The sequence below is a fragment of the Poecilia reticulata genome, linkage group LG11 (genome assembly GCF_000633615.1).
Source record: "Poecilia reticulata strain Guanapo linkage group LG11, Guppy_female_1.0+MT, whole genome shotgun sequence".
In the NCBI taxonomy this organism is placed as follows: Eukaryota; Metazoa; Chordata; class Actinopteri; order Cyprinodontiformes; family Poeciliidae; genus Poecilia; species Poecilia reticulata.
In genome coordinates, this window is record NC_024341.1 from 16,783,290 (window position 1) to 16,805,189 (window position 21,900).

Sequence of the window (21,900 nt, forward strand, 5' to 3'; positions counted from 1 at the left end):
CTGGTTGAAGTTTAAGAAACCAAACAAGTTGGAAATGTAACAATTTATTAACTTAACATCTTTTTCTATTTTCCCCCAGAAAATATATTTTTACTACTTCTGTAGTTGTTTTTCTGTAGCTTAATTTAAAATACTAGGCATTTTCTTGTCATTTTCTTGAGGTTGCTCCACTACATGTTTTTTTTTATTCTGTTCATATCAGTTTATACGAATTAAGCATTTTGCAACTTAAATTTGGCTGCGTTTTATTTTTCAATGCCTGCAAGTTCGACCTCCTCTGACACAAGTGAGCTCTCATACAACATACTTAAACAAATCTCACCAAAAATGTGCAAAAAGCTGAAGTTTAAGACCCAGAATCATTACTCTTAACTTAATTCCATATAATCACCTCTTGAGTGTATAAACCTGACAGATAATGAAGAGAAATTGCGTGGAAACTGAGACGGTACATGCAGTGAGCGGGTCTGAGCTTGCCTTGATGTCATGTTTGTGTGACAGGTAATCTGCTCTGGCACAGGAATAAACACTCACTAAAATAGACCTGTGTGTACGGGCGCTGATCTGAGGAACACAGGAGACGATGCTCTTAATTTGTCCCTCTCCTTGAACTTTACAGACACCTCCTTCACGTACCATCTGTCATAATTATACCCCTCTCATCTCCACCTCTTTTTTTATACTTGGCTTTAATTTACTGACGTCTGTGAGTCTTTTGCTTCTGTCCTTCTTTACGCCTCTTTACGTGAGGCTGAATTTTGCTGTAGCTAATTAACTGCAAAGGAGTATAAGCTGTAATTGTTTATAAGCTGAGCTCATGTTACCCGAACTTAAAGAAATAATCAGAGATCTGGAAGTAGAGCTGCATAAATCGGTAAGATCGGATCACATTCTCTACTTTATGTTGTATTAAAAGAAGAAGAAATAATTGGAAAATGCCTTTAGTTGTCAAATCAGATTGAAAATCAAGTATTATAAGTTATTAAAATTGACATTTCTCAACATAAAGAAATAATATCAAAGTAAATAAATTTAATTTATAATCAATAAATATAAAGAACTAGAGCAGCATAATAAAATATTAAATGAATAAGTTACTCATAAAATAAAAATAGTCCTACATTTCTAATCAAATTGAAACTATTTCATGCAATAAAATGGTTTAAAAAATAAAAGGATACAATGACTAACATAACATATTAAGCAAAAATTAACCCCCCAAAATAACATTTAAAAATATGTAAATGAAAGTAAAATTCTATATAATTTATCCAGAATTTTAGAATAAATACATAGTAAAATGGTATAAAAATAACATTGGGATTGAAAAAAGAACAAAGTAAATGCATAAAAATGTTCTAAAACTCAAATAAATTATAACAAAAGATAGTTGTCCTCTATTTTCATGTTTTTAGTTGTTTTTGCTTTTATTCTAGATAGTTAAAATGGCCATTTCGTGCAAAACACACAAAAAAACAGTTTTCCTTCTCAGATAAATGTGACGAACTTTTCCAGCTAATTAAAGGAAAGAGACTCATAACTTTCTGGTTTGGAAGCTGCCACTTAAGCTTCCCACTTGCCGCCGCTTTGGCAGCGGCTTGTAAACATGTTGAGAAGTCGTTTGTTTTTTTGACTACACCCATCTTCAAACTCTGACTTTGCTTTCATTTCTGGCGTTTGTCTTTGATTAAATCACTGGATCCCGTAAAGTTATCTTTTAGTGAGAACTGGTCTGCATGTGGAGACAAGCACACTCACCTGCTGGTTGAAGTTCAAATGCGGCAGGGCGACATTTTGCAGTGACACACATGGTGAGTTTCACAATAAAAACATGGCAACGCTTACCCACTCGTTTCAATTCAGCACTTCTAATGGGGAAAAAACAAAAACACTGAAGCATGATAATCACAAAAGAGTTATTAGAATGTAATCTGGGTCACAGAGACTGACGGAAGTCTGCATGAGAAAAACAAACATGAGGACAATCAAGGCTTATCGCAACAGACTGCTGTATTTACCTACAATCATATATCTTCCATGCTGCAACTCCTCAATAAAAGCCAGATTTGTGACGTTTCTCCTGGCTGAGCTGTGAATCCTCACAACTTCTCCTGAGTTACCATGGGTGTGTCGGCTGATTCTCTGATGAAGGCTGATGGACTGAGCAGTGCTCTTGTGAGATATTCAAAGCTCTGGAAATTATTTAGAAGCCTCCACATGCCCCTTAAGCTTGCCCCAGCTTGGTAAACATGACAATAAAAGGCTCATAAGTGGAGTAGCTGTTGCATCTCCACCCTGCTTGGATCTTCTTATGATTCCCAGCTTAACCACTTAATGCTTGTTGTCATATTTGGAGGTTGGGTAAGACCTCAGCATTGAATCTGTGGGTGCTTGTCATTCTCTAATTTAAAGAGGAATGAAGATTACCTTTTATACTTCCTTTAAGAGTGTGGGATAGGTCTATGGACTACGAAAAACACGTTCATTATGTTTTTTGCACAAAATTGTTCTTGGATAATGAGATGTTGGTCTGCTCAGTTCTGCCTATTTTGAGCTCCTTTCAGAATGAGATGTTTCAGGACCTCTTGTCACTTCAAATCTAAAGAAGTTGCTGCTAGACCCCCCATAGATGCGAAATTATACAACCACAAATTTTTGAAAAACAGAAGTGGAGCCTCGCGCACAACCAACAAGAATGCAACAAAGTGGTTTCTGGATCGTAAGGCAACAACAAAACACTTGTTTTTTCCAGCAGCCATTGTACACGTAGCACATAGATTAGTAAAAACTAGCTGACCAAATGGGCTGCAGCTCAGCTTGGGTTGCTAGGTGATGGGCGGAACAACACTGGGGTTGCTTATTTGTGACATTGCATTTGGAAAGTTTTAGAAACGCCTCATATTCCAGATGCCAAAAATCATCAACTTATCTTCAAAAACCGGCTTGGTGGGTTTTCTAAGCCCTCAGTCTGAAGCAGTAGAAACCCGAATGGAAGTACAAAAAATTTGCAAAATGTGAATTTTGCATAATGGGTCCCCTGTTACAATTAGCAAAGTGTGTTTTATCTGTGTATGGATATGAGTGTTTGAAGTGTGCAGGTTTGTTATGAAATCAACTGGGGTGTGTGGGGTCAGGTGAAGAGGAGCGACTGTGTTTATACATGCTAAAACATTCATGACCATCTTCAGCGAGTCATAAATGTTAATGGCGACATGTGAGAACGCTGAATAATGGAGAGGAGAGGAATGAGGGGATAAACCTCCATCTTCATCCATCTGTCGATCTCATCTCTCGGTTTACTGGTCTTCCTTTTCCCTCTGACCTCTGCATCGTTACTTATTCCTCCCACTCTCCACATTCAAAGCCTCCTTTCCCTCCCTTTCTTTCATTTAGTTCTTTGTTTTGCTCAGAGGCCTGATGAAACTCATAAAGCTGTTGATGTGTGTGTGATGAAACATGTCGTCTCTGTGGGATTCATCCTAAAGAGACAAAAACACTCGGTGGGATTCAACGCTGTTAGAAACCTCCTCGCAGACTGTTTCTCTGCCTTACTCTGTGAAGCATATTAATAGCTGAAGGCCTTCCTTCTATCCCTCACTTATTCACTTATTTATCTTTTTTTTCTGTGCTCATATCTGTCGTTTTATTTTAGCTCCACACACAAGCCCTCTGTTCCAAACAGTAGCTCAGTCTGACGACGCTTCAGGTCGTCTACCACGTTGCATTCCTTCATCCTTTCCGTCCAGTTTCAAAGACTGTCCGAGTGTCTGCGAGGATGAATCATGTGCTTAGACTAATTAAAAAAATATGGACTCTCTTCAAAGGAGAGAAGACATAAATGTGTGTCTCTTGTGGTATCTGCCTGTAGGCTGTCTCAAACAGCTCAAACGTACAACTGAGGTTTTCTGCGTCTAAATACCGGTGTACACATTAGTTTTATTCATTTCGTTTTGAATTTTTCAGCCTCTAGTTTGGAACCAAAAAGGCCCTTTGTGTGCTCACAACCTTGAATTTACAAAAGGAAAGATGTCTCCGTTGAAAATATGCACAATGCTTTAATCAGGTGTTTGTTTTTTCCTTTTCTGCAGCATTTTTTGGTAATGCAAGACTTATTCACAAGTTTACATACACTATTTTCTTTGCATTTAAACAATTTGCTCAAATGACGATGTATCTGTGTATAAAATGCCTCCAACATACTGATTCATGTGACATCAGGGAGAAAAGAAGAAACCAGGATGAGAAGGAATCGTTTCAGCCCTAATTTTGTATCACAGTGCATCCTGTCCTATCATTTTCCAGTGAATGGCTGGTTTTCGCAGCCGTTTGGTATCACAAGTGAAAACAAAAATCTGAAATCTGCTATACTTGAAGCTCCTTCTAAATACCCTTAGAACTGCCTGTTTTTATAGTTCAAACACCAAATATACCTTAATATTCACTAATTATAGTGGAAAACATCTTAGCACGACCACTGAAGCTAATGTTCACAATCTTCCTTATCTCTGGTGGAAACAGCCAATCAGCAGCAGGGAAAATAAATACCGCAAATATTTTAGAAGTGCTCTGAAAAAATAAGCACATTTTCTGCAGATAATTTGGAGTTTCATTACACGGGAAAATACATGAACACTGATCTGCGAATAGGCCAGGATTCCACTATATGTACCTAAGGCTGAACGATATGGCTGAAAAATATGTCGCGAATACAAGCATTTCACTTCAGCTGATATCAACAATTATTGATTAGTTTTTTGTTTTAAATATCTGAAATACTGCCATACTGGTGGTTTGAGCTTTCCTATTTTCTCTAGTTTTCAATCCTCTCCATTTTTAACTATTATTATTATTATTTCTAAGTAGTTGTGAGTCATACTGTCACAACCTGAAACTACTTCTGCGCCAGTTACTCAGCGAGTTGTTGCTAGGTAACCAAAGAGTGAGTGAGCTAGTTGTTGCTTGGTAACCAAAGAGTGAGTGAGTGAGTTGATTTCACCAACTTTGCTTAACTTGTTGTGAGAGGTTAGCTAAAGTCTTTCCTCTGCCTACATCCCCCAGAATGCTGTGCAACTCTGGAATGGAATTCAGTGAATATATTGAATATTCTATCAGATGTATTAACTATTGTGTCCTCACTTCTTTTATTTTTATTTCCATGCCGTTATTGACATGCCTAAAGCAATAACTTTCTTAATTTCATAATTTTTCTGAGTCCTGATTTTCTGATTTGTGCTTCTTTCTCCAGATTAATCAGCCAATCGATGGGGATTTTCACAGGAGCTCCGCCCACCATCGCCACCCGCCCTCCTCCTCCCTCCAACTGCAGCCTGTCGCCCGCCCCCACCCACACCATCATCCAGCCCCCCAGACACAAAATGACTCTGGAGCTCACCGAATGGTCTTCTATATGGATTTTTACTGCTTGTAATAGACAGTAAAGCAAAACAAAGCCGCAAACCTCAATGACAAAAAAGCCATAAACACCCTATGCACCCACACACACACATCCACGCACTCGCGCACACTCTCACACACAACACATGCAAACACTTCCATACCAACAAACCAAATAAATGTTCAAGCGGCATCTCACACACCTCCCAAGACAACACAAAGAAGGAAACGCACAAAGCCGCTCTTGGAATGTACCACTCGCTCTTCCAGTGAAATACAACTGCTCACTTATTTTTTAGGGATTTTGTACAAGCCTCGGAAAGCCGATTTACATTTTTTAACTGGGTGGAAAACAAGAAGGATTTAATTTGAAGTTGCAGATTTTTTTTTTTTTTTTTTTTTTTGGAGGACAACTTGTTTGGGGCACAAGTGGTTGCAGATTTCTTGTTGGCTTTCTCCTCTTTTAGATCTGAGAGAATTATTGGTAGATTGAGAAATTGTAGCTTATTCTCCAGTTATTTAACATTTGTAGGCATTTTCTTTTAACTAGAACGTTTTGTTGTTGAATACTAACAGGTCAGTCTGTTACATCCACTGGTTGCAGTTTGTAGCTTGAGAAAACTTGAGCTTTAAGAAACTTGCTGTCAGTTTAAAATAAGCTGCAACAAACTTGATACAACAAGTTTGTGTTTACCTTTAGGAGGAGTTGCAAATTATTCAGCGCTTTTTTTTTTTTTTTGCGTTAGAAGGGGAGTTTTCTTGTTGCGTGCATGCCCTCCACCATGCCTCCACAGAACACAGAGGCTGACACCATGCAGGTCGGATCTCTGGTTGGCGGGATCGGCGCCAAGAAATCCAGCGCATCGGGCCCGGAGGAGGAAAAAGCAGGAGCAGGCGGCGAGGCGGATGGATTGGGGGGCGAAGGAGGAGGCAAAGGAGGGGAGGAGTCGGCAAGCGAGGGGTCCATCGAAGGTATACCCTTGAAGAGATGGGTGATGCACGGAGCAGTAATGTTTGGCCGAGAGTTCTGCTACGCCATGGAGACGGCGCTGGTGACACCTGTGCTGCTGCAGATAGGTAAGTCACTGGAGTTGTTGCTTTCTCCTTGTTCTTTCTAGACTTTTTCAGTCTAAAATATTCTCTTTCAGCTCTTATTTCTACAGGATGGGCCATAAGTTTTCATACATATAAAAAATAAACATTTTATTTTTGTAGGACTTCATTTTTGTAGTCGCTGCATGTCTTGGACCGCTTGGTGATTGATCTGCAACGTTTCCAGTTTTCTGAAACTCACAAATAAGTTTTGTCACAGTGTCGTGTGTGATGCTCGTTCACACACGACATTCTGCAAACATCCATTGGATTTTATTTTTAAAAATGTGTGGCATCACAGTTGCATACTTCTATGCCTATAAAACTACCTTTTAACTCCTTTTTTCTCCATAAGAGGCAAAAATAATCTTGATTGTGGCTCCTGCTACGTACTTGAAATAAAACTGTAACATTTCTGTAAGTTAAAGCCAGGAGGAGGGTCTTGGTGTTGTTAATCACGCTTGTGTACATGCCGGTCATTGTGCCAATGGCGGAGAAACAATTTACCGACATCATCAGTGGCTATGCTAACTAGCCTAAGCATTGACGACAGGCTTTGGGGAACAGAGGATGTGAACAGTGTGTACATGAGCTTGACTGACATCGCTAAGATCCTTCTCCTTGCTCTGATTGGTTGTTTCTGTCCAGGAGCAGTAAATGTATGTCCCATGATCTACTGTCATGAAATAGTGACAGTCTTATCAAATATGTAAAAAAATAAAAAATAAAAAAAATAACTGCAGCATGAAGCATTATAAAATTCATGCGGTCCAGGTTTGGTAGAAACATTTACTAAGAGTTACTACTGTATCCTTTTGTGTCCATTTTACTATATCTTAGCCTTTTCTTCCTCACAAATTGTTAGTTTTTTAGCCACCTACATATTTAAAACAGATTAGTAATCATAGATTTCATCTGCAAGATCACACAGTGTTTTACTTTACTGTGCGAGTCAGTGTTGCATCACCAGGCGACATCTTGAAAGATTTCAGTCAAGTTTGTAACTTGACTAAGGTTTTAGTTGGGAAAACATCTACATCTTCCAGAAGCTAAAACAGGGATTACAAGTTGCCATCATATAATCACAAAAACTTCTGACTCAGAAGAAAAACTGTTTCACATATTTTTCACTCGTCTATCCGCATGAATGGCAGTTTTCTTTGTATACTTCCACAATTTTTTTGTATTCTTGGTTAAACTGGACAAAAAAGACCTAAAAGAAAGGCCTTATTTTATTGCGCTGAATTTTAGAAATTAACTGTTGGGGGGAACCACTAATTGGTGTTAAAAGTGAATGTGCAAATGCCATAAAGTCTTTGAAGATTGTCGATGTGTAGATGACCACTACCTCTAAAAAATGATCCAGAAAAGCTGAAATGTAGCTGCTTTGTTTCTTGATGACTATTTGAAGTAAGTCAAGGCGTCTAAAGTAACCATTTATCCCACCACTTTGTTTGGACCCAGTTCCTCCTGCGGATTATCTGCCATGTTCTCTGACTCACTGTTTACATAAATAAAAATGTGTATTCAGGAACAAAGCCTAATTTACATTAGTAAATATTTTATTTGGCCCTCTCTAAAACCATGCAGAAAGAATCAAAGCATTCACTGGAGCCACGCCTGGTATGAAAATTTATGAAATTACCAGTAATAAGAGAGTGGTGACGAATCGGTTAGAAACTGTCATAATCTGGTTTGTAGTTGATGGCATGTCCCTCTTGCTGCTTCCTTTCAGTGCCTACTCTCTCTAAATACCTTCTCCTCCCTCAGTGACCCCATCTGATCTCCTACCTTACATAACTAAGAAGCCATTTATGGGGAGGTCACTCAGGCCACCGTGAAGCCGGTCTGGCCCCCCAAAGTGGGCCGACGGAGAGAACGAGGCTTAAACACTCCTGGATGTTGTTCAGGGTGAAGGAAAGATATTGAAAGCTATAATTATGAGTTGCCATCAGATTTCCTCTATTACCTGGCATTAAACTGAAACAATTTGTGTAATTTATATCAGTGTAACGCCGTTTCAGGCCAGCCTGTTGTGGATTCAGACAGCTGCATGCTTTTGTTCTAATTTTAGCCCTGATTTAGCTGCCTTGGCCTATTTTTTCAGCTCAGGACACGTCTGAACCCTTCTTAGTAAAATTCGAATAGCTGTGAGGTACAAATTGTACCGATTAATCCCCTGAAATAAACAAATCTGAATCAGACAGAGTTTTGACTCTATCTCAGATTTATCACTGAAGAAGGAAAACTAGATGAGCTGTTTTTATCATGCCAGGTTCTCCAGTTGACATTTTATTTTGAAGAGCATTTGTTAGCAAGCAGCACGTCCTGCTGCAGCCACTGCCCATTTCACCGTGTCTTAGATGAATGTAATTGCAATTATGAATTATTAATCCTTCAATTCAGGACTATCGAGTTTAAAGAATCCAGAGGATTTGTGTTAATTACTAGATTGTTGCAGCTTGTTTCAGCTTATGTCAGACTGTAGGAAGGTTCTTGGCTTCTTGTGTGGAAGTTTTCAGGATATTTGTGTTTTTTAAATCGGTTTTTCATAATAGATAGCAGTGAAAACATGTCAGTTTGTCAAATAAGGGAGTAATTGTCAACATAATCGCGATATTAGTGTGTGCAATATTGTTGCAAGGAATGCTTGGAGTGCAGTAATGCTTGTCAAATATACTTCAAGTGTCATGAACTTCCATTTCACATGCTAATGTGATATTTAGCCGGTTGGAGAGAGTCTCACAGCAGCAGATGGTCACATAGCTACGGGCACTTATTGTATTGTTTATTGAACATTTTCTCACTATGATAAATATTTTGATTCATCAAGATAATAATAAATGCCATTCAATGATTCTTAAAAAAAACGGGCAGCGTTTTCAGAAATGCTATTTTTTTTACTATTTAGTCCACGTTTGGTTACATGAAAGCATCAATGAAAATTAATAAATTTGAAAACATTATTATTGAAAAAAAGTTTCTTTAAAAAAGAAATCGGCGAGTTTGTAAATAGTTTGGCATTGTAACTGTTTTGGTTGTCACAATAAATACCACATGAAATTTTAAATGCCATTTCCCACCACTAGATCACTTTCTCTGATGAGAGAGCGAGGAAAGAAGAAATTATAAATATATCGCAACTGATATTGTCATCATTGCGAGATTTGCAAATATTATCACAATCTCTAAACTTCCTGATATCACACAGCCTTAAAAGTCATGGAGGACTCAACTGACTGCTCTGATAGATGCTTCCTGCAGATAAGGTGATGACAGCTCATCAAACTAAATTTAAAAAAAAATGCAGCTAAGACTTGTGTATAAATATCGACTCTTGTACATTGTTATCCACTGCTAATATCTTCATTTTACTTCTTATTGGTGTCATGGATGCATTATTAAAGATTGATGTAACTTGTCACCTCAAGCTTATTTCTGTTGACCAACCACAATGGAGGGAATAAAATGCCGCTACAGACTAAAATATCCCCTCCAAACATAGTGTTGACAAGACCATTGTGGCAGAGTTGAAAAACTGCTAACAGGACAAACAAGGTGGCAGCAATGCAGAAGCACTTGGAGGGGAAAATATCGTTCAGCGTTGGGGTTTGTTAGGAAGTGTTTTCATGTTTTTTCTCTTTAACTTTATTTCCTTTGCATTTAACTTCTAGATCTACACAAACATTTATAAGTTGCTTATATTTTATTTTTACCATACTCTTACCAATAACTAAAAACAATCTACACTGAGGCACAAACTCTACATTTTAGGAAAATAAAAGTACCGTACTATTGGTAAAAGCTGAAAACTGTCTGTAGCTCCTGGAATTGGCTGGATAGACATTGAGCTGGTTGGTTGGTTCACCCAGAGTTAAACTTTTGTGTCGGTGTGTGTAACCCCTCAACACAAAGGTCAGGGGAACGGGGTGTGTGCAGGAGACTCTGCTTGATGAAGGAGCCCTTATTTACACGAGGGAGAGAAACGAGTAGGAGCTTCTACCCTACAAGGTCCTGTGTGGGAAGCTCTCTGCTGTTCACATTCATGCACACAGACGTTTTTGTCAAAGCTAGGAGAAAAAGCAAATACTGAAATCATCAGCTCCTTTTGGAAGGAGCTGTCTGTCGAGCTGTGGGTGTTAAGTGATTCAATACAAGCTTTGCATAAACCTTTTTCTAATTCCAAACGTATCCCATCATGCCTTGATGTCTGCATTGTATTCTTTTCAATTTAATGTTTGACACTTACTGTAGCTAAGAAATGCTGTTTTTGTACTTTTTTTCTATAATTTACATCTTTTCCTCCAAATTGGACTCTCGGAAAACAACATACTAAAATAGTGGAAGATAAAAAAAGGGTTAAATTAGACTATATTCCAATAACTTAACACTTGGATATGACCCAAAAATAGCTGGATTTATTAAGTGTTTTAACTTTAAAATTTTTTATTTTACTTGCAGTGACTTGCGATTTATTTGCATAAGGCCTCAGATTTAAACTACGGTCTGTAGGAACTATACCCAGTGAAATGACAGGGAGACGGTGGTGCAAATGGGGAGGAGGTGATGGAAAGGGACAGTGTGCTGCGTTGCTCCTTTAGTGATGGGCCATTACATAAGAGTCCTGAGCACAGAGCCCAAAACCTGGTCCAGAAAAGATCTGATGAAGGGAAACTGAAGACAAATTATGGGGAAAAACTGACAAAACTATGATCTGTGACTTAATGTTAAAATTAATATTAAAGAAGTTTAGGAACTGTGTCAACATCTGCTTCAGAGATGAGACTGAATCTCAAGAAACGTCGCAGAAAGTAGGATTGAACGTTGAGTGACTTATGATTTTAGCATTTTTTTTCTAACCAGTAATATGGAAATTAGAAAAACCTCCATATAAAGTTGAAAACTAGAAAGAAATGTAACACTTTATTTGAAGGCATGTGCATAAGACTGACATGAGACTGTCATACACATGAAGGAGTTTTCATGAATGCCTACGACTGTTGTTTGATAAATAATGACACTTTTAATGCAAAGCTGCACTAAAAGTTGCATTAAAAGCTCATTAAAAGTGTCAACTTTGCATTAAAAGAGTCATTATTTACCGAATGACATGACAACAGTTATAGACATTCATAAACACTCCTTCATGTTCGTGACAGTGTTATGTTAGTCATATGCACACACCTCAAGTGTTACCAGAACGGTTATGGAAGCATCATTGCATAAGTAAATTTATCTTTCAAAGACTAAAAACAAAAAAATGTATACTTTAATTTGCTCTAAAGTTTTTTTTCTAGAAAAAAAGAAATTGCATAGTAAAGTTTACAAAAATGCTTCAAGCACTTGGTTCAGAATCTGTTGTTTCCTTTCTTACCTGACCTGTTTTTTTATGAATTTTGGCTTTCGTGATGCACCAAACCGCTGCAGACCTGGCAGGCGGACAACATTTTTAGCCTTCTTTGCTTTTCCAGAAGAGATTACTACAGGAAACGTCCTTGTGCTCAGAGTGGACGTTCGCCTGGAAGGAGCAGCTGATTACATTAAAGTGTTTCCCTCTCTCCTTTAATGGAATTCAACATAATCATTTAATGCTTAGTCTCTGATGTGATTTAATCACTTTAGCAGATCGTCATTGTGCCAGCCAGTTTACTTTACTTAACTTTACTTGGCGACAACCTCAAGTGGTTTCTCTTCTCTATCCTGCACATTAGCAGCGATGCCAGACTTTTTTTTATAAGTCGACCCCATTCCAGCCTCTAGTTTACGTGTAGTAGCTAAAATATAGTGCGTCATATTAGCTGTTACCCTTTTAAAGATTTCCAAAATACACCCCACCGTTCTGCTTTATCGTGGAAAATCAGCCTGATCTTGCATTGTTTATACTTGCATGCCAGGTAACCTAATCAGCTTGAGGGATCCCGTCACGTTGGCGGGCCTAATCCAGTGGCTGACCTTGGAGACGGGGTTATATAAATGACTGGCTTGATGTCACGGGGACTAATCACCGTAATCTGACCAAATCGTTCATCGAAGTGGAAGGAATACGGCGGAGACGGTGGTCAAACCTACAGAAAATGCATCTTTTTATGCTTTAGTGAAATGGAAAAACAAGGATATAAAATGTAAGAAACAGTGTTTCTAGGGAAAGATTGAGAGCAAGGTTCTCGCCGTGTGAATCGTGTTCTTGACATTTTTAGCAGCAATCCTGGTTATCTCGCACGTTCTGTCAACTCTGGTAAAGGAACCGATCAATTTATCACTCAGGCGGTTATTTATATTAGTAGGTCCACTCCAGTAAGTTTACCTTCTCACGTAGTCAGCACTGACGTGCATCGAATTGCAGCAGTAGTAATTAAGACAAGAAATGTTTGCAAACTAGAACTGCAGGCAGAGGATTCAATCCCCCTGAAGAAGCACGGTCTTTTCCAGGCGTCACGGACCAGAATAACAACAAATCAGAAAAAGGCTGGGAGTCAACACACTGATGCCAGATTAATGGGTTCTATGGACCGGGCCTATGAACTCAGCACAGCTTTTTTCTAAATAAACATTCTTTAAAAGTTAGATTTTTAATAAATACTCTAAAAATCTTTATTCCCAAAAAGTGTTTGGTTGTTCCAAAAATGTATTTTGCAACCCTCATGAGGTAAACCTTCAACAAATTTTCTAAGTAACCTTTGGCTTACATCAGGGTGTCAAACTCATTTTCGTTTTGGCCCAAATCAGGATCATGAATGCTCTGAAAGGGCCGGTTGTGCCAGAATGTGTTGATTAAACCTGATCACAAACTGTTATAATATAAATGAATTATTAAAATTAAATAATATTGAACATCTTTTCAGTCCCTCCAGGATTGCTTGATTCTTTTTGATTTTTTTTTTCACAATAAAACTCAAAGTGTTTGTGGGACTAATTTGGGAATATTTGTGATATTTGCGCTTATTTAAGACGGTAAATGCAACTTTTTATTACTCACTATGTAGATCATGGACTATAATCTGACATTTAAGGCTGAGGTAGCTGTTTGGTACAAGTAAGAAAGTTTTTGATGATTTCTGAGAAAAATCTGCAACAAACTCCCAATTATGTATTAATGCAAAAAGGTGTGGGGATTTGTTGATTTTGCGTGAATTACCACAATAATTCTCAAGAAACTGGAGGGACTGATAAATATAATTTGGCAGTAAACATGCAAAAACTGCATTGATTTGAGTGATAACATAATATTTAAACACTTTTAGTGTTTAGTCTAGAACAGGGGTGGGCAATCCTGGTCCTTGAGGGCTGGTGTCCTGCAACTCTTAGATGTCTCCTTGGCCCAACACACCTGGATCCAATAGCTGAATCACCTCCTCAGTGCAGTTAAGTTCTCCAGAGTCCTGCTAATTACCTCATTATTTGACTCAGGTGTGTTGAAGTTCAGACACATCTAAAAGTTGCAAGAGACTGTCCCTCGAGGCCTGGAGTTGCCCACCCCTGGTCTAGAATCTAGAGGGCCACATAAACAGCTGTGGCGGGCTGGAGTTGGCCCGTGGGCCTCGAGTTTGACGCATGTGGCTTCCAAGTCGATTTTTTTTTTCTCCTTTTTCTTAGAAGTAATTATAAATTACCTTTCATTTCAACCATCCCTTGTAGGGATTGACCTAAATTCAAAGTCCAAATAAGTGGAAGCTGTAAGAGATGCTGATGAAACAAGATGGTGTGCTGACATTACTGTGACGGGTGAAAAAGATTCAAAAATGTCTTCATAAGCAACAAATTCAACTAATTGATTAAATCGATTCATTTTCCAGCCCTACTTTTAAGATTATTACATCTGACTTGGTGGTTTCTATGCGTTCTGTAAAAGGTTCTTCAAGGCTGCAGCACAGTTGAATTGTGGGTTGTTTGTGTTTTTGAAAAGCCGAGTCATCACTCTTAAAGCAAAACGATGCTCTCTGCCCTCATAAGGCTTGCATGCTCCATTAAGTTTTTTGTAAACTAGTTTAAATATGTGAGGAATGCTAAACTGGATATGTGTGTTTATGTGTTATCATGTCAGCATATTGTTTCTCACCCCTGCCTGTCAAACTAGGTGAAATCAATGAAAAACAAAATGAGGTTCCAGGTTATGACAAGGGACAAAATCTAGGAGGAAAATGATTGTTTTCACTGCTTTTGTTCCTGTAAAACCAGAGTTTGAGTTTTATCCAAGCAGGTTAATTAAGTACAAAATGCATCAGGTGAACAGCAACAGCTGTGTTTTCATTACAATTGTGTGCAAACATTTTTTTTGACATTCTGATCATGTAAAAAATTAAATCCATTAAATAAGAATGCAATTAAAATCATGGATGTTAACACTCGCTCTGAAAAAAATTAAGAGGCCTCTTAAAATGATCAGTTTCTCTGATTTTACTCTTTATAGGTTTGTGTTTGAGTAAAATGAACATTGTTCTTTTATTCTATGAACTACTGACAACATGTCTCTGAAATTCCAAGCAAAAACTTTGTATTGGCAGAAAATGAGAAATGGTCAAAATAACAAAAAAGATGCAGAGCTTTCAGACCTTAAATAAATCAAAGAAAACAAGTTGATATTCATTTAGAAGCAACAATAATAATGTTTTCACTCAGGAAGAGTTCAGGAATCGTTTGCAGTTTCACAGAGGATTTATGGCTTCAACACTTTCAAATAACAAACTCGACTTTTGATGAACGTTGCGATGCTTTTTGAGCTCCGGTTAATCCAGCTGCACATTTTCCAAGCAGGTCAGCGCCTACAAATAAGCGTGATGCAAAAACAAAAAGAAAATCTCCATTGCAGTTTTGCACCAATTTCCATACGACTAAACTACAATAAATGAGTTTTTGCAAAATTGACATAATTCCATTAAGCAAATTTCTTTCTATTAATCCAATTTAAGCAATTTTATCATCCAAGGAAATGCAGCCTTAGAATTTAGCAACAAACGTTCATCTCACTGGTTAAATCTGTTTCAGTTGTACATTATTATAAGTATTACATCCTACAGACTGTGCAGTGTGTTTGTTTTGCAATAACGTAAATGTGCCCAAATGTTTTGTTTAATGAGGCTCATGTGACCTCCAGAAAGCTCAGTATGCAAATGGTTGAGATGTAAACAGATTACCTGCGGCCTGTTGACCCTTCCCCTGCTGAACATGACAAACAGCCTCACATCTGAATGGCTAATTGGACCATTAAGCTGCTTCTGACTTTATTATTACTGCTTGTTCTAGTTTAAATAAGCAGCTTATCTTCAGAACTGCCAAATGAAAGCAAGGAATAGGTCACCAGCTGGAAGATGTTTTTAACTGTTCTCTTACTATGCTGAAATATTTTTATTAGAGAGTTGGTCGTAGTTTTAAGTTGGAGCTGGAGGCGAATCAAATTAATGGGCATCGTTCCAGTTCTTTTTTATGGGGGGGGGGGGGACTTGAGCTGAAAAACAAATGTCTTGATTTCCTTGCTCGTCTGCATTCCAGTTCCCTCAAATGTTCGTGAGAAATAAAAGAATGACAAAAATAACTGAAATCTGCAATCAAGTGGGTGAAAGGAGCTTCCTGTGTCGGGCGGCTGAACCCAGTCCGGGGACTGGTGATCTCTGTCAGGCCTCAGAGTAAAACCGCTCCTCTTCTCCATCAGCGCAGGTGTCTTGGTTCATGTGTCCCAGTGAAAGGAAACCCAGATCGTTGTCCTGAATCAGTTCTGGCTATAGAATACCTCCGAGTCATTTGAGGTGTTTTGTTTGTGCTTTCTGGTGTTGAAACACGTTGGGATCCTCCTGGAGGAGCTAGCGATGTATAGGTTTTTCTCTTAGAGATCACATTCAGTTTGATGGATCCATTTGCCATCTTTAAAATTCTCATTGAAGGGGAAAAATGATTTTTAGCAATTTTATTTTTCATTCAACCTTTATTTAACCAGGATAGCTCTCCTTGAAGTCTGAGATCAATCAATCAATCAATCAATCAACTTGTATTTGTATAGCACATTTCAGCAACAAGGCGTTTCAATTTGCTTTACATCATAAAAGCACAAAGTCATGCAACATAGAATCGACAACAGAAACATTCGATTTAGCCGAGTGTCATCGTTAAATTCTTATGGTGTGTCTGGTTTACGTTTGCATATTGAATGTCTAGCGCGGCGAGATTTGAAGCATTTTGAGCATTTGAAGCATCGAGCAAAATGTCAAGCGTCTGCATTCAAAGTTCACATGTGTCGAACTTGAAGCATTGGAACCGTTTTTGATGCGCGTAACGCTTTTGGTGGGAACGCACCATTAATCATTTATGCTTCAAAGGCAACTCCAAACACCTGGGTTTTTAGTCTAGACCAGTGGTTCTTAACCTGGATTTGATCGAACCCCAGGGTTTCGGTGAGTCGGTCCCAGGGGTTCGGCGGAGCCTCTGCCGCGGAGGTAAAGACACACTTGTGTAAAGTCGTGATGGCGCCCCGTTTTGCCATCACTTGCTACAGAGAATCACGTTACATTGCTTAGCCAATCAGAGCTGCGGAGGGGCACTGATTGAAGGAGTTTCACTCTCAACATGGATTTGAGCTTGTGTCTTTAATTAGTTCAGTAAAGCTCACAGTTTTTACCAAATTCTATAGTCTAAATCTGCTCCTTAGTCACGTCTTTTCGGGGTTGCTACTGCCTCTAGTGGCGTGGGGGTGGTAACACAGCTAATATAATTACATTACTAAATCAGAATACCACAAAGTATTTTGTGTGTGTGTGGGAGGTGGAATAAGAAGGGTTCGGTGAATGCGCATATGAAACTGGTGGGTTCGATTCCTCAAAAAAGGTTAAGAACCACTGCTCTAGACCTAAAGGACCTCAGTGTTTCAGCAGTTTTGCAGTTTTCTGGAAGTTTGTTCCAGATTTGTGGTGCATAGATGCTGAATTCTGCTTCTCTTTGTTTGGTTCTGGGGCTGCAGAGCAGACCAGAACCAGAAGATCTTTAATGTATTGTGGTGCTAAGCCGTTCACTGATTTATAAACTAACATAAATATTTTAATGTCTATTCTCTGAGCTACAGTGTAGAGACTGTAGAGACTGGAGTGATGTGCTCTATCCTCCTAGTTTTAGTCAGAACGCCAGCAGCAGCGAAAAATCTCTTTTGCAAGGGTTTCCTGACAACAGTATAGTGATACAGTTGGTTACAAAAACCACAATAAATAAAAACCACCAATTTAAACAGCCAACTTTGTTTCTGCTAAATTATTTATAAAACCCTTGAAAGAACAAAAAGAGACCAGCTCTTTCAAATTCATTTCATGCTGAAGCCGGTGGTGCTGTGAAATGAAAAGCTTTTTCTTTTACCGGAGTCGGTGCAGACTCCAGGAACGCTCAATAAAAATAAGTCCTGTGAGCGCAAGTGATTCAGCCCCACAGGCTCCTGATAAATAAAGGAAAATTACTAAGGAAGTATTCTTAGTTATTCAGTTATTTGTTTCACTGTATGTGGCTGCAGTCCAAGTGATTAAAAATGAATAGAAATGTCTGTGAAAGTCACATGATTAAACAGAAACAAGGCTTTGTTTGCTCTGTTTGTAACAGCATGTCTAAATTGACTGGAGGTTTTTTCTGTTTATGAAACTTTTTACATTGAAAAAACCTGAACTTATGTGAAATGTTATGATTTTCCTGCTTCGTTCTCTGAAATACTTGATTGGAACATGTGTTTTTCCTTCCCAATATAACATTTGTAAACATTTTTTATTTTTTAACATTTCCGATGAGACTTACAATTAAAAATATTAGAATATACAGTATTTTTACTTTTATGTGATTGTATATTTACGAGAAGTGACTCAAAACTTGTAAGATCATTGATCTATATATTTTGTTGTTCTACCTTTTATTTTGCCTAATAGGAAAACCTGAACAAATTAAGCTTCCAGCAGCTTCAAGCTGCGAGGCCAAGACACTAAATTTTAGTAAGAATTTGAGCCAAAGAAAGTCGGAGTATTTTCAGAACAAAGTGGAATTTGTTTCACGAAGACTGTAAACTGGAGAAACACTAAGATCATTGTCCATCACAGTCAAGTCCCTATTCTGCAGCTTTATAGATGAAGTAAACAGGATCCTCACAAGACGCATTTGAGCTTTTTTCCTACCTGTTCTTCACTTTCAAAATGCCTTACAGCCACAAATCCATCACAGTGGAATGAAGTCTGTTTTGTTCCGAACCTGAGAAAATACCATCCAGAGTTCAGCTCTGCCAAGATGTCTGACATTCATAATTTGCACAGAAGTGTCCGTTGTTAATTGCATGACCTGCAGTGTGCATAGTTACATAAGACCGCCGACTGATCTGTGTCTATTGGCCTCATCGATCCCTTCGTTGGAAGGCTGCAGCTTCCTGTTGGTGGTAGGTCAGTCGCAGCCAGAAACCAGCAACCCTGCTGCTTGTCACATACGCTCAGGCATTGAATATGAAAAAGTAACTCAATATAAGTGTGTTTTAACATGCAGAAGAAATCCGTGCAGACATTTTTAAACGTTTTGCCGTGGTTGACTCTCTTCCCGTATTCGTCTGCGTGTCTCAGCAGGAGGCAGCTAGTTTACTGCAGTGCTGTTACATAACTCTGCTGACTAGAAGCAGCTGTGTGTGCGTGCATACCAGCTGGCTTCACCCAATCTGAATGCCACCTTATGGCAAGAGAACAGGGGGCAGGAGGAGGGGGAGAATTTAGCACCTTTGCACAGCGATGTGAACATTAGTTCGTAATGTCAGCTCCTCTCCCAGTGGACAACTATTAACGCAGTTTATCTAGTATCTCCAAGCTTGCTTAGTGAACAGAAACTCTTAGCTTGTGATGCATTTTTTTCTGTTCCTCTTCCGGCATTAATTCAAATATTGATGCAGCGGTTTGCTCTGTAATGCACTTCTGTAATGACAGCCTTGGCTGCTGGTTATATTTGTCTTCATTTATGCAAAGTGTTTCTGTAAAAAGAGAGGGTGTATGTTTGCCCAATGCATGATTGATGGCCATCTCTTACTGCTGGGAAGTGCTATGACTCACTCCTCTCCTCTCCTTTGGTCTCATTTTCTTTTTCTGCACTTTATAATCTCTGACATCATAAATGTTGGTTGAATTTGCTTTTAGCAGTTTTTTTTTTTTTTGTGCCATTACATCACAAGGTTTTACCGGGATGAACGATGCTGCGCTTCGAGCTGTGASCTCAACATTTACGAGGCCTATAAAGGGTCACTGCTCTCTTGTAAAAACAGTTCAGCGAGCTTGGATTAAAACTTGGAATAATTATTAATTTATCCACAGATAAAACTGAAAATTATGTAACGTTTAAATTGAAATCCAAGATGAAACGAGGAAGATCTCATTGGACAATAAAAAACAGAAGTTTATATAGAGATATAAAAAAATAAATGCATACAGAAAAAATAGAAGGGGAGTTATGGGAAAATACAACAGACATTTGAAATTGATAATATCAACGGCAGCGGAGGACGTGAACAGAGATCTTCACGCTGCGCTTCCAGATATTGAGTTAGCAGCCATCTTGTTTGGCTCGTCACGTCTCTCTTCGAATTGTTGTACGGCTGTTTGTAGCACAGGCAATTTACAATTAAACTTCATAGCACTAATCTAGTGTCATACGGAAAAATCTAGAACTAAAACCTGGAAGAAATTGTTTCTGAATAGCCGAATGTCCAGATCCGTCTGTGTGAAGCAAATGGCCTGGAACAAGAGGCTGGTTCTCAAATTCAAAATCAATTCAAAAACACTTTATTAATCCAAAAGGGAAATTAAATGTTGTTGTAGCTCATTAATTTAGATTCTTCAAAGAGTTGTTGAAGATCGTGTTGTCTGTTGGTAGGAAAGATCCTRTGCAGTGGTTCCATCTACCAGGCTGGGAATAAAGCAAACACAGAGTTAATYTAATTAATGAAGCAATCCAATCAGCATAAACAAAAACTAAATTTTGTGGTCATGTTCACTTGGATTGTAAAATCCAACTTGCAAAGTGTTTCCTTTGCCACTATTTATCTTCCAAATGATTGGGAGTGTTTCAGTGTATATATCCTCTTTAAAATAGAGGGTACCTGTGTAGAGGTTTGGGGTGAGTCACGTCTAAAGCTGCAGCTCGTATCGCTCCAGACATCAGGGCTTTGACGAGAGCGTCCTGATCCACAACYAGACCTGAAACATTAAACGATTCAGCCTGGTAGAGGAGAAAGATTTACCTCTGCTGTAAATTTTGAAGAATGGATGGCAAAAGGCATTTGGTCTGTTCAACATCTCATGGAAGACAGAAGGAATATTTTGAACTTTGAAGAATTACAGCATAAATATAATTTTACCGGCACTAAAAAAGAATTTTGAGCTGTAATTAAAGCTGTCAGGCTTTTATTAACACAATACAAGGTTCGTTATTTTATACAGTCTCAGTACCACGGCTTTACCCACTGTTTATCCAAGACTACTTTTATAGACAAAAACTGCAACAGTAAATTTTAAGAACAGTCATCATCCAAAAGACTTTCACTTTCCCCTTGAAAAGAAGAAATATACTTAAAGAATTTTCTTTTAGTGTATGCAAAAAAATTTGATGTAGCTATTTAAAATACCCTTTACCCCCAAACAAAAGAAATTAATTTTAAAATATTAGATAAAATTTATCCATGTAAAGAATACTTCAGACTAAAATTTAATATTGAGGCAAAAGACTGTGTCTTTTGACGTAGAACTTTTGCAACATTTATCCTTTTCTTGCAGTTATTTTTCTAAATTTTGGAAGGATCTTCATAATTGTTTGCTGACTCATAATTTAAATATTCCAACTTTAACTTGCAACAATATTACATTTGGCATTTATATTTTGGACACAAAATTGGAATATATCATTAATAACCTGATCATTATGACCAAATATTATTACATAAATGTAAATTAAAAAAATTACCCCCAATCTTTGATCTTACCTAAAAGAAATTTCACTTCTGTTTAACTCTGTGAAAATGGTTGAGACAAAGTATGCAACTCTACTGTGTAGTAGTTTGTCCTGTTTGATTTTTTTCATTTATCCATTTCCTGATTAAGACCCCGTACAATAATTCCAGTTATTCAGTTTATTAGGCTTTCTTTATTTTCTAATAATAATCACCTGTTGTGTCATATAACGTTCATGTCATTCTGTAACCCCTGTGTTTCTTACTCACCAGGAGTAAGAAAAAGTGACTAGGAGTGACTACCGACTCCTCACTCAAGATACTGTATAAAAAGTATATGCGCTTGTAAGATTTGGCTGTTAAAGTAGAAACAGCCAGGAGACTGGAAAGTGGGCTGGCTTTGCTGTTGCCTAGCAACATAGTATACATTACATTGTTCCACTGATGGAATCTGATGATGTCAAAGTGTTGTGATGTCATAAAAAACA

General features: G+C 38.1%; 1 protein-coding gene across 2 annotated transcripts in view; it reads left to right on the forward strand.

Moving 5' to 3' along the window:
* slc45a4a (solute carrier family 45 member 4a) overlaps nucleotides 1-21,900 on the forward strand; it is a 58,877-nt gene that overhangs the window by 13,354 nt on the left and 23,623 nt on the right. For both annotated transcript variants that reach the window (XM_008422143.2, XM_008422144.2), the window contains exon 3: nucleotides 5,246-6,471. In XM_008422143.2, coding sequence (XP_008420365.1) covers nucleotides 6,165-6,471 — 307 coding nt within the window. In that variant the 5' untranslated portion in view covers nucleotides 5,246-6,164. The remainder of the gene's footprint in view (nucleotides 1-5,245; nucleotides 6,472-21,900) is intronic.